The following is a 15707-nucleotide window of genomic DNA, read 5'->3' as shown; positions in this document are numbered from 1 at the left end:
GGGTGTCTTTATTTTGCAAATTTCTTGTGCCACAACATATGCATTTCATCTTTTGGAATAAGGTGGAACATGGAGGGAGTTGGAAAATCTTTCTTGGATACATTTCTAGCATTACTTTCACTTACTTCCAATGTTCGCACTTAGTTTATTAATACCAAATTTTTAATCCTACATTCTGGGTCAGAAAGCTAAACTGCCACAGTGGTTGCTTGTGGGGAAAATGTTAGTTAATGCAATACGCAGTAACTTGCATTTAAAGATCAGTGAACTTGTTTTTTATTCTAAAAGGAATGTGAAAAATAAGCAGGTAGTAATTTAAGTTTCCCAAAGAATCCATAATAGAACAATGAAATTTTAAGGGAATGCACTTGCATGGGGGGTGGGGGGTGTTGGCAGTGTTATAAAAATTAATGTAGTTACACACAAGTTAGGAGTTGTCTCCACAGTGGCAATCACAGCTGGGTGGAGATGTTAAATTGTAATAGTGCAGAAGGTCACAGATACTTCATGCTGGGTTTTCAACAGGAACTTTACTTATTTACTTATACATGTATTTATAGGCAGCCTATAACTGCTGAATTCTACCTATTATGAACCAAGGCATCAGAGACAGAGAGCATCAATTATCCTTCTCCAACTTGGTGCTCACCAGTTGTGCTAAATTACTACTTCTCTGGGAGGGATGATGGATTTGTAGACCAGCACATCTGGAGGGCCCCAGGTTGGGAAAGATTATCTCTATATGAAAATAAGGACACTATAACATGCCAAGCTTTTCTGCAAATAATAAACAAGATTCATTATCTAAACGGTAATCATGAGAACTTTGTGCTGTACAGTTACTGATCAACTGGCTTCCTTGAGCTATTAAATGATGATGGCTCATAATCTTTTTAAGGTTTCAATTTGAACTAGCAAGATATGCTTGAAAGTATAGTGGAATGTAATGTAATGGAGACACACACATAAAGAAATGGAATAGATATACATCAATATGAACATTAAAATGGACACAGATTCAGAATCTGAAGGAGAAATTAGAGCTCCCTTCCAATTCTGGAAATATGACCTAAGGAAAGAGATGTTTGTAGTACCTACTAAAATAGAATACATTATTATGTATCCAAAACAATACACAAACACAGCCGCTTAGGTTCAGTTCTGATGAGTGGAAGGAAAGAAACATTTCCACCAAAAACATTAATGCTCCCCTTGAGTCCTAATTCTTTTAACTGAAAGGCATAAAATTAGCAGATAGATAATCAGCACTGAAATTCTGAGACAAAATAATTGTAATTTCTTGTACAGAAATAATGTTAATTAAACATCGAAGGACAGTTTATGGCTGTCCTGCAGTGGTCCAAGTTGGTGGCATTGCTTCAGAGGTGCTGGAATGTAAGTATAACACTTGCAGAAAAATGACATGATTTCATTTTTTAATTGTAATCATCATTTTAACAAAATGCATACATTTCAATTATCCTTCTCCAATTCATACATTTTATCCTTATAATATGGCTTCTCATTCAAATGCAAATTATAATATGACATGCTTACTTCATTATGAAGGCCAAATGGTGGCTCCTAATGCAATAAAAAGACTAATAAAATATAGCTTTCCAAGAAAAAGTTAGAAATCTGAAGGACTTTAATGACATATTGAACTGAACAATCATTTCAACAACCTTTAAGGAAGACTTCAGGGCTTAAGAGGGGAAGGTTTTGCATATCAATATAGACATGAATGTCTTAAACCAGTAGTACATTAATGAGAAAAAGATGGTGATCTGACAACAGACTGCCTCAACACAACTTGCCAACTAACGCAAATCTAAAATATGTTCAAGTTGTACAAATCAGTATGATCCTCAAAATGCTTACATTAACAGCCTTAAGCCAACTGCAATCAGCAGGTCCTTTTTGCAGTTACTGCCATCAGATGCATTTATCATATAATTCATTCTTGACTCTTCTTGCTTAGGAAGGCAACTTTCCAAGCTGGTATCAAAAATAGTGGGTAGCATCATATATTAAATAAGATAAAGTTGTGTGAATAGTTGAATTCCAGGAGGGCATTATCATTCAGAGTACAGTTTTCAGAAAAATAAATCTTACCAGCCTCTTCTTGAAAATGACAAGACATTTTATAAATAATATCTCAGATAATATGAAGCTTAATGCACATAATTAAAACACTAAACATGCAGTTTTTAATTAGTGTTTAAAATAGGAAACAGAAGAATCCTATGGGTTTCAGTTCAGAAATTACTCCCACTGAGTTCAATGGGAAGTGTTCTGTGTATCTGCGGGATTGCAACATAATAAGGTTTCAAATTCAACAGGAAATACAAAATTTTCATTTTAATAGGTACTAGTGGGCTGAAATCCTATACATGCTTGCCCAAATGTGTGATTGAACTCAGTGGAACTTGCTTCTGAGTAGACACAGGCCTGTACTAACATCCTTCTGTGCTTTTTTAAAAAATAGGTGAGTTTTATGTCTAGTATTTACACTACATGACAAGGTATCTAAAACTAATGTGCCTCTTATTTTTTTACCCTAGCTTAAACCAAAACTTAGGCTAACAAATCAGGATAACATGTAAACAATTCCAGATTGCAGAAAAATCATTTAGAAACTTCTAATAATTTGAGCTATAGACAATACACATGAAAGCATACATACATACTACCCCCCCCCCATGGTTGACTATTTAGGCTGGTTATATTAACAAATTGTTATTTATCTTATTAAAATGTATCACATGTAATTTATTAAACTGTAATTTATTATGAAGCTCTATTTAATTATTTATGTAAGCATTGTAAGTGAGAAACAAACAGAGAGAAACATGCCTCTATATAAAAGATCGTAAGAATATATTCAAGCATGCACAATTTTCAGAAAATTCTGCAAAGGTATATAGGTGGGCAGAGATGAGATAGATGCTCTTTTCCTCTGAGCAAGGAGAGCATGGCATATGCAAAATATTATTACATTGACAAACCAGGGAACTGCAAAATAAGGAGAAGCAGTATGGTGAGTGTACAGTGGACTTTAGCAAGATTATTTGTCAGGGCTTGCTCTTGCTCCCAGTGATATGCATGCAAAGAAGTCACTTTAATTAAAACACTCCCATTTTAGTCAATGGCCTTATCAGTCCACTTCCCCAGTCTGTACTGAAGGAATGATCCCAACCAACTCCACTGCCAATCATAGCACACTGCCAAAATATATTAATTCTATCCAGTGAGGGAACACAAATCTTAAACATAAAGCATGGAGCTTGTGGCTATGTCACAATTTTCATATCCATGGAAGCTGGCTATAGTATGATGACAAACGTCCTTTTTGCAGAAATACCCAAGGCTTACAACAAAGGTACATTGCTAATAGTTGCCTTCTCATGTTCCTTATGGGTCCCCTCCTTTAAGACTCTATTGCATCCAATAGGAACTTCAATGAAATGACATGGAAATCCAAATGGATAAGCAAAGAAAAGGCATGCAGAAAATGAAGTGGAACTCCTAAACATGTTCTGGCTTACACTCAGGGCATCCCAAGTTATGCAGAGTCCTCCAATGCTAGGCAGAAAGTGTCTTACCCATACCCACTGCATCATGCAGTAAACATGTCAAAAACCCCATAAGGTAAGCATGATAACTATGTAGCTTACAGAAAATGTGAGGATGTTTGCTACCAAGGTCCAAAAGCAGGCAAGCCCCCATCACCAAGAAGCACAGCCACTTCTTATCTGCACAGCTGGCTCCATTCACTTTGCTAAATACTCAGCTAAATACTCAGAATTTCTTCTTCCTGAAGGAGCAGGACAAGATCAAGGCCAGAATAATTGCTAAACCTAAGACAGAGTTCCACTGCCATTCCTACTGGTTGGCACTGATGTCCTCAATAATTCAATTGCCATCTCCTAATTATTGGTTCAACTTATTCCAGTTGATACTCTGTTCATCACATTCACAACCAATTTCTTGCCTATGGTTGCCATCCAGGCAACTTGGGTGTGAGTCCCCTAAAAACTGGGCTGAGCTCCCACTTCACTGTCAGAGATGCAAGGTCTTTGGGAGGGAAGAATCCACAGGCAGTGGTAATGAACCATCCAAACAGGGATAATAAAGCTGGCTGTTGGGAATGAAAGAGCCAGTTATTCTTGATGTGCTTTCCACGGCCAGGGTAGCAGCAACATTTTGAATGAGGAAATGAGGTCTGCAGACAGAGGGATAGGAAGAACTTATCTCAAGACCACCATCTCCAGGTGTTCCCAGGCAGATCCTGGGAACTAGTAAGTTTAGAAATGCTGGGAAGGGACATGGGAAAGGAGCCAGAGCAGCCTGGTCTGATCACTGACCCCATGACATGGCATCAGGAGAGAAGGCCTAGCCAACTAGAGAGCCTGTGTACATCTAGGAGGATTGCCTGTCTCTAGAGGTGCACACCCAGAGGTGTGCGGCCCAGAGTTATTGAAGAGGAGACTCTCAGATATAGTTTCTAGTTGGATTCAACAAAAGGCTCTGTGCATGCTCAAAGACTCAATATCCTCAGTTAGTATTTTGGCTGTATGTTGAAAAAAGGACTTTTTGCCAAAGAAATGTGCGTTGTCTAAATAAAGGAGGAGGGAACAGCTCCTGGCACTGGCTGAAGTGAGGGGGGAATGACAGTCTACATCAGACAGTTGTCAGAATAGAACCATTGATCCATGCGTCACTCCTTCTTGATGCACCAATCAACTAGCATGACAGAAGAGTGGATGCCATGCATGGAGTGGGATGGAGGGTGGGAGAAGAGAGACTCACTACAGATGGAGTTCTAGAACATAATATCCAAGAGGTTGGGATTTCTATATGGAATGAAAAAAATTAAGTTCTAGCCATAAAGCTTCCATTGTGATTCTACAAACTATTTATTTTCAAAAATGTATCTCCCACTGTTTAGTACAATTACTCCCATGTTAAAAAGCATAGAAAAGAAACTGGGATCCTATGAAATCAGACAACATACATTCCAGGGAAGTAATCATGCATCAGTCTCAGCATAGTCCCTAATTATAGTAGTACCCTCTGTAATTAGCCCTGTACGTAGAAGTAATCCTAACAGGGTACCAGAAAGATACCATTTGATTGTACTAGAAACTGCTGAAAGATGCAGGTCTATAAGCAGAGTTGTAGTCTTCCTGTTCTCCTTCTTACACAGGCCATCCGTTGGGTTATCTAGAGCTAATGAGCAACAAAACTAAGCTAGACTTAAACATGTCTACAGAGCAAGTTTCATCCACCAGGATGAACATGGTGGTGATTGACCTGTCAATTGAGGACTGGCCCTTAGCTGTTACAATTCTGACAGCTGACCCAGCCATTCAATTACCTTCTGCTTGCTATTATAAACAAAGAAGAGCAAACATCATGGAGGGTTTCCTTCTCCAAGTACCTTGTCCACATTCCATGCTACAATATTGTAACTCATCCAACAAAATAGGACTAGACAGTGCTCTAGCCACATCTGTAGACTAAACTGCAAAACTAGTGGAATCTAAGTTCCAGCAAATGCAAAAGATTTTATCTTTAAAATACTTAACAAAAATTCCTTGATGAGCCTAAGAGTTTATTCATATCACTTTGGGAGCCAACTTAGAGAAGACCCTATGGACACAATGGTAATAGAAGCATATAATCTTTCTGGATGCCTTGCCACCAAAAAGGTTCCATTATGAGATTTTTTACTTCTGTTTATTCATATTCTCATTCATTTTTCTGACTCGTTCATTCAAGCTATCTTCCTTTCTGCTTCACTGTTCCCTAATGCCTGGTTAAGGCATTTTGTTCCTTTTGTTCCTATGGTTATTGTTGTTAGATTGCCTTTACAAATTGAGCACATATTTGCAACGGAATCCACACTTTTGCTAGCCCAAGTGGAACAGGTACATAGGAAAACAGGACCTATTTATTTGGTAGCAGGGCTGTTCACACATAGTGACAGCAAATTGTGAGTTAATTAATGCTGGACACATTCTGTGGCCATTTTGTATATTCAGCCTCCAGCCACACAGACTGGAGGTTACTATGTGATATCAAAATATTAATTTTGGGCCAAACAACCCACAGTTAATATAACTCACTGAACCTATACTGATTGGTTCTGGATGTCAGACAGCAACCTCCAATCAGCCTGCATAAGCTGCAGCAAACTGTGTTTTAATTAACCCACAATTTGTTGCCATTACGTTTACATGGGAACCAGGTCAAAGTGTTGATTAACAAAAAGGAAAAAAAAAGATTAAATGGGGTGCACAATAAAAGAGAAGTTGAGAAACATTTAATGAAAATTATGTTATTTATTCTTCAAGGTCTATAGTATGAAATATGACTAAGAAATTAAAAGCATAATACAGCAAAACTTCATTTTTTCAAAAATCATTTACAGATTGTTTCAGATTCTCATCTCATGACAAAGCAAGACTTCTTCACTTCTAGAAGCATCTAGTAATGAAAAAAGCACACTACAAGGTTATTATGTGCTGTTAGAGTTTTAGCAAAGCTGACTTTGCCTTGGAAGAACCAGATAATTCTCTTGGAAACATAATAGCTACAGATCTGTTCAAATACCTTTAAACATGAAACCTGGCACATGTTCATGGATAAACCTTGAAAAGTCTATTGTCCATTTAGAGTTAGTTTCAATTAGATATATTGAAATCTTGTACCCAAAAATAAATAAAACTTAAAAAGCTGTAACTTTTTTTGACCAACCTTTACAGTCTTGTTGAACAAGACTGTATAGATTACAAAATTTGTTCACGGCACATTTTTAAAGCAGGAATATTTCCAAGAAAATTAGCATGCACTCCAAGAACAAAGATATCTTCTGCTGTAATAGCGTATCATAAGCCCATGGGGTGTTCTTTGCAGTATCGGAGCAACCAGAAGTGAAGACATCTTCCTACTCTGACAAAGGACAGAAATAATATGCTTGAGAAGCAAACACAGATCCATGCTGCAAAACAGGTAGAAAATAAAAATATTCAAAATCTGGATTTTAAGATAAAAGGAAATCAGTTGTATTTGTAAAAATACAAGTAAGTTTATGGCTGTGGATTTGAGGTGGCCTGCTAATCTCAATGTTCATGATCAATAAATCAGTATAAACATTATAATTGCCAAAACAAGATAGAGTTGCAGTATTATAACCCTGGGAAGGATACGGAACAATCATTTTAAGACTTAGAATACATCAATCCTGTGGTTTCCGTTGAAAATATTAAGACCATCACAGTCTTGGACACACACCTTATCATGGTATAGGGGCTTGAGGGTGTCAGAGAAGGCAAGAGGAAATCAGACAAGAGACCAGACTCTCTCCTTAGTCATCCAGGGTCACCCAGGCACTAGCAGGGTTGCTCAAGACAGAATGATCAAAGACAAAATACTAAGCTGCACCCACTTTGTTCAAGAGTAACGGTTTCATTAGCACAAGAGAATGGCTATCTCTAATGGTGATGGGCTTGGAGAAACTCCTAAAGAGCAACTACTTGCAACACTGGTAGAGCCGAAGGCAATAGGGCAGGGAATCTGTCACAAACAAAGTCAGTGAAGTTCAAGCTAATTCTAGTTAGAAGAAGGCAATGGTAGACCACTTCTGAATTTCTCTTACCTTGTAATCCCTATGATGAAACAATACCAATTAAGACCATAGTTAACATTTTAACATACCAATTTAAGAACTCACATTAGAAAAGCACTAAGCACTGGTAAGTGAAAATGCTATTACAGTCCAAATATTTCCAAAGAATAGTCACCAATGACTAAGTTTTAGCTCAAATTTAACCAGGTTTACTTAAACATGTATTTAAACATTATGCCTACTATAAATGACTGTTCTATATTTTGGGAATTACATCTGGCTTAAAACACTGTTCAGCATAATAAAACAGAAATATTCACAGATTTCTCAGGCTTTCAGTCTAATGTGTGGAAAAGGGAGTGTGAAAGCCAGAGTTCTTTAGCAGTTTGAAGGTGTATCTCAAGGGAAGGGCAATTTGAGAAACTATTAAGGGCACTCTCATAGGGTATCATAGGTTGCCCTTAGTCATGGACACATCTGCAAATTTGAGAAATTATCTAGGGCACTTCCACAAAATGGCTGTCATTGGAGGCATGGCAAAGAATAATTAAACCAAAACTAAATATAAGGCAAAGATATCCACAGTTTTTGTTTCAACAGAAGCCTAATTCCAACCACTAGTTTGTTTTTTTTTAATGTTGGAGCGACAGGACACTGGTGGACACCAGGAAAGGTGTTAGAAGACATACTGCAGCCTCTTGCCCACCTCTGACCGATCCCTTAGACTCCATAGCAAGCAATGTTCTGTTTATTTAAATGCAAACTTTCCACAATTCCATAATAGGTAACAGATCCAGGGAATTGTGTTGCACCAGAAAGACACACTCTTAGCATAATGGCTAGTCAATGCTTCATAAATAAACCTTTGAAATGAGTAGAAATCCTTCTTTTTGGATCAGGGTAGGTCAGTGTATTTCCTTTCTGTGAGCTTTGCTGATCTGCCCCCTTCCAGAAACAAGGGTTTCTACTGATTTTGTCTTAACAACCAATGACTCTCTGGTGCATTGGTGGTGGATCCCACTGCCCATGGCCAGCATAGGATACTGTCCAGAGTATCTTAGGAATGAGAGCAGTATATTTAACTGTGTTCTCTTTAAAGTCTAACCTGATGGTAGTTAAAAAAGCAAGCAAAAAATTATGTGTTTATGGACAGTGATTCTTAATTCTGCAAAGCTATTCAAAGGTAATAATCAGGGCCAGAAGTAAGGGCTGTGAATGGCTGAGGATCTTCATCTGTGTATGGCTGCAGTAGCCTGGTGCATCTACCACCTGGAGTGTGAGGATCTGAATAATAAAAACAAATTAAAAATACACATATTTTAGGTTCCCCACCACCACCACCACCTGCTTATTAGGGCCTCTCTGTATGGCTTTTAACCCATCATTTACCTAGGCTTCTGCATCCAGATTTTTTGTGGGATTAAGACTGGCTCTTGTATGTGTATTTCTTTCCAAGAGTTTTCTTTTGCTGCCGTTCTCTATGTTCCATTACACAAGCAGTAGGTAGACTTCTGGTATAGTGAAAATGCACAAATACACTAGGGTTTCATGTCACCTTCCAGGGATATGCCAGACTCTCAGGGGGGAAAGGCCGTGCTAAAATGGGTTGAAAGCACAGGATAGGCCTTGGAGGATGATGACATCATGTAAAGCACTTTTAAACTACTGTGACGAATCATAAGCACACAATAAATGCATCATGTAGAAAGCCTGTTAGATCCAGTGCAGTACTGCTCTAACTCACATTAACAGGACTCTACTGAAAGTTAAGAGACTTCTACTGATACAGGATCAGAACTCAAAAATTAAAATAAATTTTCAACAAAGCCATAATATGTTATAAAATAGGAAAATGGTAATTTTTCAGTTGCAGTCACCTTTTAAGATTTAGTACCAGTACCAGATTTTGGGCTACCACCAGCAAATACGTAATCTGTCATGTAAGTTTTCAATTCTACATTGTAAGCTTGTTCCTACCTGCAAAATTCTAAATCTTTAAATTTATGGAAAGGCTCTACTTATGATTATATCTAAATTCATAAGTATGCAGTTTCAATAACGGTTGTAGGCTAAGTAATAGGGTTACTTTTAGGTGTTTTATTTTTAAATGCTAGAAGACTAAAATTATTTCCAAATTATATTCAACATGGAAAACAATCCTTCTTAATTCCATTTGAAAAGAAAAAGAGAGTTATAAACCTGCTAACATTTTAAACAGCAGATCAATCACAGCATTTGTAAAATTTCTTTATTACAGTTCATTACAGCAAGCTTTTAGCACTCTTATAGCTCCAGCCTCTAAAAATTAAATTCCATGTTAAGTTCAGTTTATCATAATAATGTTTTAAAATGACATTAAAATAAAAATGCAAAGCCAGAGCTTTATTAAGGAACAAGTATGGCTGGAGGGAAAGGACCAGTCAAAAAGCAGTTCTGCAAAGCATAGAGACAATTTCCCTGAGCAAATTTATGCAAGTGCACGATACACATGTGCTTAGATGCTCTGTCGGACACGGACAGGTTTAAGGTGGTCCAACCATTTGGATTAGGCATCTATCACAAACTTTTTAACTTTTTGGGTCTCTGCTATGTGATGTTGCTAGTCGATTTAGCAGACGGGCAAACAGATGCTTTCACAAATTTCTGCACTGGGGTGAAATGGTTTTTATAATGCCTTCAGTCTTCCCATTGCAGCAGTCTTCCCATTCATCATTCCCACTCAGTGACCTGCTAACCCAGAAAGGGGCATTCGTTTACATAAATGAGTCTAACACAGTAGAAATTCTGATTGTTGTTCTATTTTAAAGGGGAGGGTGCAGAGAGATGCAGGGAGAGGTATGCCTTAAAGCTAATACTTGTACAAATCAATGCACAGTAGTTGGAACAGGCATAAGATTTAGAAAGGACTGTGGTGATGGCGTGGACAAGAAGGACTTACCATCAACTCACTATACCTATACAAAACAGAGCAAAGGAGGAAATAGGTTCTTGCTAAAATGGACAGAACTAATATTCAAAGAAGGCATATAGATATCTGCTGGCTTAGAAGTTCAAAGGACTTGATACAGATGAGACCTTGAAAACATGCATATTTTTGGTAATATCTGAGTTGGTCTAATAAAGGTACTACTACATTATGTGGATTTTCTTATGGCCAACAAGGCTGCCTCATTTTTTGATACAGGCAGAACATTCCTCTTCCAAATATGTGTAGGGGAGAGTGACATCCACCCTACTTCTTTAGCACTGATCCCAGAGAAGGCTACTGGGCAACTTCTCAGTCAGTCAACTTCTTACTGACAGACCATTCAGGATCTCTGGCCAGACATTCTTACCTTTTGCTCTGTGTTATCAGAATCAGCAGTCTGCTCGGGGTGGGAGGAATAAGGCAGTGCATGCAAGCTCCTGTGATGCAGCCACTACCCAGTGCTTGTCTACAAGCATCAATGCATCAACTTCAGGTACTTCTTCTACCCTGCAGGTAAGGGCATCCATAGCTTGATAAAGTAGGTCTTAACTACATGGCTTAAACTGCAAGCTATTCACTTCAATTTTTGCTGTATCAGGGCTACATAGTCTGTTCTGCTTGTCAGAAAGGATATCTGAATAAAATAGGACATACATATGGAATTGTGGATTGCCTCAATTTTACAAGCTTGTGATTTCATGTTAATTGAGCTCCAAGAATCAATGTGCAGAGATCATTTCACAAACCATTTTCAAAGCAAACAAGACTAAATCCACATAGGCTGCTGAGATGAATCACAAAAAAGCAGCACTGAGATAATCTAGAGCTAAAATGATGGCATATGATTTATGATTAAGCATCATTACCTGCAGAGCAAGGGGCTTCCATCTCATATTTTTCAGTAAAGCTGGTGCTGAGGTAAGCATGCTCTGAGGTCGCTTTTTCAAAGTTAAGATAACACCACTCGGATCCTCTCGTAGTGCATTCACCAAATTTTTCAACTGCCACCCCACCTGGTAACCAGCAAAATTATTACAATAAAATTGAGGTACAATATTCACAATGTAATCTCTCCCCTTCAATAATATTAATTAGTTCAAAGTTTTAGAAGATTAATTTTTAAATGTCACACTTTACATCATTGAATCATGCCATCTTAAAAATATCAGTATTATCAGGATGCATTAAAATGGGTTATTTGCCATTTAAGCTTGACAAATTAATGTGTTGCTCCTGCTAACAGAGTTGGGCATTTATTTTAATCTTTATGTGATTTTTAAATATTTGTTTGAAACTAGTTATGGCCAAAACTCAAAATTGCAAGGAAGAGTCTTATAAGCTAAAAATAAATAACCACTGGCCTCCAGTTAAACTGTACATTTCTTACGTTATTATCTTTTACAGTTAAGCATGCTCCTATGTTTCCTCTTCCACACACCACATACCATAATATTATAAAATCAACTACACAAATCTACTCTTTCAGATTGTTTAGAAAATAAGAACACAGTAGAAAACCAAACCCACTCAGATTGTAAAAGCATTATAAAAAACAACGTATGCTTTAAATATTCCATGCTTTTATTGTGCAATTTCAAGTGAATCTAAAATTTTCAGTATCTGTCAGTAAATGCATGCATAAATGCCAATTCATCAATAGCAATATTTTAAAAGATCACATTAAATAATGACTTTTGTCTACAGTACTGAAGCATGCAAGAGCAGTACAGAAACCATGACAGAGGCAGATTACACCCGAAAAATACTTTCCGCTCTAGTGTAGTACTGTCTGAAATAGCTAGTCTGTCTGACAACTATCCACCTGGAGACATTAAAAGCGGCTCATGTGCATTGGACAGCCTTCTGAACCTGAAAGTGCACATGTGCCAAGATGCATGTACTGTACTAATATCCCATTTTTACTTTCCAAACCACAGAAGGGAAGAGACAAGAGCTCTGAGAGCACACTAGCAGCATCAGTGGTTGGGTTTCTGTGCCTAACTGCTCTGTCTTATGTATGTGTATTCTGATGTACTTCAGCAGGGCTTACTCCTAGGTAAATAGACATAGGATCACAGCCTAAAGTTCTCTGTTGCCCTAAGTCATAGCTAAGACACTTGCTTTTTCAAAAGGAAGTTTCTTGAACTTTTTGGTTAAGTCTAATACATTTGATATACAGAGAATGGGCACAGCCCATTCAGAAAGGTATTTTAAAATCACCTTAATATATGTGACCCAATTCTTAACTTTGAAAGATAAAGCGAGAAATAAACTAAGAAAAAGCCATAAGTTCTATGTACTAGTACTTCAGCCTAATGAAAAGTGAGGTTGCTTCTCAGGATCATGTTAATGAATATGCGAAATAAAGAGAATGACCCAGTATAGAGAATGTATCTGTGTGGTTCCTTATCCTCCAAGGCCCTGATGACAACGAACTTCAAACAAGTGGTACTCATATATTTCAACTGAATGGCCCTCTGAAATAAAAACAAGTAGCTTGTAGAACTCATTCTCCATACAAAGAACGTTTGCAGTGAAGCAGACAAGGCAGTGAATTCACCCTCCCACCCCCTTCCTGTCCCATTGTCTTTGTGTGCCTGTCACAATGCATATGAATAACCACCTTCTGCCCACAATCATCTGCCAGGAACCAGGAGGTGGGGATGGATAGAAACTCAACATGGTATGGTTGAAATTGATGCAGTGATTACTATGGTCAGGACAAGGGTCACTGGAATGTTCTTGGAATATGTGTTCTTATACTTTCTCTGAAGGCATCATCACAAAACAGGTTTATCTTTTTTTGTTGTTTATCAACTTACACAGCAACAGAATGCTCTTTGAACCTCCAAATACCTTTGTTCAATCTGTATAAACAAGATAATCAAATGACAACTAGATATGACTATATTTAAATATATAAATATACTGTACTAAAATAACAGAAAAACACACCTCCACTCTTTGGTTGCCATGAATTTATTGAAGTTATATAAAGACCAAAAGACTAATAATACTGCAAGAATAAATTGAATACTATTTATTCAATTCTGCAAGAATAAATTGAGAACTATGTCCTGACATAAAATTGCATCTCTATCTTAGACAACCCTTCAATATTTTTCCTAGTGATATAAATTAGGACAAATCTGTACTGGTTTTTCTCCAGAATCATTTAATTAAACTATGATATTAATCTTACATTTATAGTTATGCAGAGGATTTAAGCAGGCTGTATGTTGCCTGCCCTAAAAATAAAACGTTTACAATTCTACAGCAATATAATCTAAATTCTGGGTCAAGAATGAGACATAAATAACTCAAAACTTTAGCAAATATTTGCTTCTTTTGCATATTGTATTCTACTTATAGTAGTCATGATGTTGGGACCCATGGGAAATGTTTCTGTTTCTTTTCTAGCTTCACTAGGTATAACCAACATGCCATCAAACCTATCTGTATAACCTTAAGAAATAGATTTGTGCTCTTTAAAATCCAACTGGATATTTCAGGTTACCGAATTATGCAGCAATGCATTTGTTCAGTGTAATACTGCTTTGTGACATAAATATAGTTTTCTTTACATATTGTCTCAAGGCTGGTTCTACCAAAAGCTACACTGTGCTCATTTTAGCACAATCCAACTTTTGAAAGAATAAGGTGACAAAACAACATGCAAACAGGTTGATGTGTTAATATGCCTTCTCCCAACAAATATTGTTTAAAGTCAAGAAAATATTATATTGCACTTTGAATATGGTACCTAGAAGCTGTGACCTAAAGCCCAGCAAATGCATTGGCTTCCCATTCTATTTCATAAAATAAACAGCTCTATGCACTAGTTGTGACTCTTTAAAACTGTAGTTGAAGTCCAGTCCTTTGCTCATGCTCTGTTCTTGGCTTTCACTCATCCCATTCTGGTTTCCATTGCAATGCTCTACAATAGGATTCCACCCATGAAGTATTTGAACTGCTTCTTTATGAGAACACAGGAAAAAAGCTAAATTCCCTTATGCTTTTCCTGACTAATTTATTCCATTTTAGCTCAGTATTTCAACTTTTAAAACCAGTTCTCCCTTTGTATTCCATTCTCCATGATCCCTATTAGCATCTAATATCTAATTTAAACTGCAACCAGTGAGGAACCTTGGCACGAAAAAAGTTTTTCCACCACTAGCCTATGGCCCCTACCTAATTTCACTGAGCCCTAAGTTAATGAGTCCACCTCAAAGATAGCAGCAATGAAACCACAACAGGAGCCATGTGTCGACAAAAAAAAACAGAACTGGTTTTTGCAAGGCCATTGGGAACTACTTCTAGCATTCCAGGTTTGTTCCCAAACTTTGAGGATGGATCAGGAATGAGGAATCTAGCAGATTGGAGGCTGCCTCATAAGAAGACTGTCACTCCCTCCAAGTCCTGGAGTTTGGCCAAAAACTCAAGGCTTTCTGCTATGCAGCCTGGAGATATATAGATCCACTTTTGGAGACCAACACTTGGTACAGCTGTCTTTCTATTAGTGATGCCAAGAAAGTCGCAACAGATTCAAATAAATTCTGATTTCTAGGAATGTGCCCTGCAGATTCCTCAGCTGACCACGTTTTCTCCGAATCACAGAGATTCAGCACACGCGGTTTTAACTTTTTTGAAGGAGGAGAAGGATTTGCACTAATTTGCATTAGTATTAGTGTGTATAAGTACAAGTCTGTAGTAGCACGAGTGTTCACTTGTACAAATGCACTAAATTGAATTAATTAATTCACATTAACTAATTGCCACTAATGTGGCTTGTACTAATGTGGATTAGTGCAAGTGGAACAAAATGCTGGTAAAAGAAAATTCAATTTCTGTCCATGAGTGGATGACAGAACAAAAAAATATTGGAAAGGGATGGAACACAGACGAAATGGACTTAACGAGATCCATGCATGCCTACTTTTCCGCCAAGAACTTATACAATGCATCAGTACTCCAGGAATGTTTACATTCTCTTGCTGGACCTCTTCCTTCTCTGTTCAGGACCATACCTCCTCACTGCCTGCTCAGTATTTATATCACAACACTTCATTAACATCAAAGAATATTAAGAGTTTTTTTAAATGACTT

General features: G+C 37.4%; 1 protein-coding gene across 2 annotated transcripts in view; it reads right to left on the bottom strand.

The window, feature by feature from the left end:
• The window catches only part of CNKSR2 (connector enhancer of kinase suppressor of Ras 2), an 89743-nt gene that overhangs the window by 57641 nt on the left and 16395 nt on the right, over nt 1–15707 (bottom strand). For both annotated transcript variants that reach the window (XM_044442331.1, XM_044442332.1), the window contains 2 exons: nt 13424–13468; nt 11468–11614 (listed from right to left, as the gene is read on the bottom strand). In XM_044442331.1, coding sequence (XP_044298266.1) covers nt 11468–11614; nt 13424–13468 — 192 coding nt within the window. The remainder of the gene's footprint in view (nt 1–11467; nt 11615–13423; nt 13469–15707) is intronic.

The sequence above is a fragment of the Varanus komodoensis genome, unplaced genomic scaffold (genome assembly GCF_004798865.1).
Source record: "Varanus komodoensis strain SLA01 unplaced genomic scaffold, ASM479886v1 scaffold4, whole genome shotgun sequence".
Lineage (NCBI taxonomy): Eukaryota > Metazoa > Chordata > Lepidosauria > Squamata > Varanidae > Varanus > Varanus komodoensis.
This window is presented reverse-complemented; position numbering and strand designations above follow the sequence as displayed.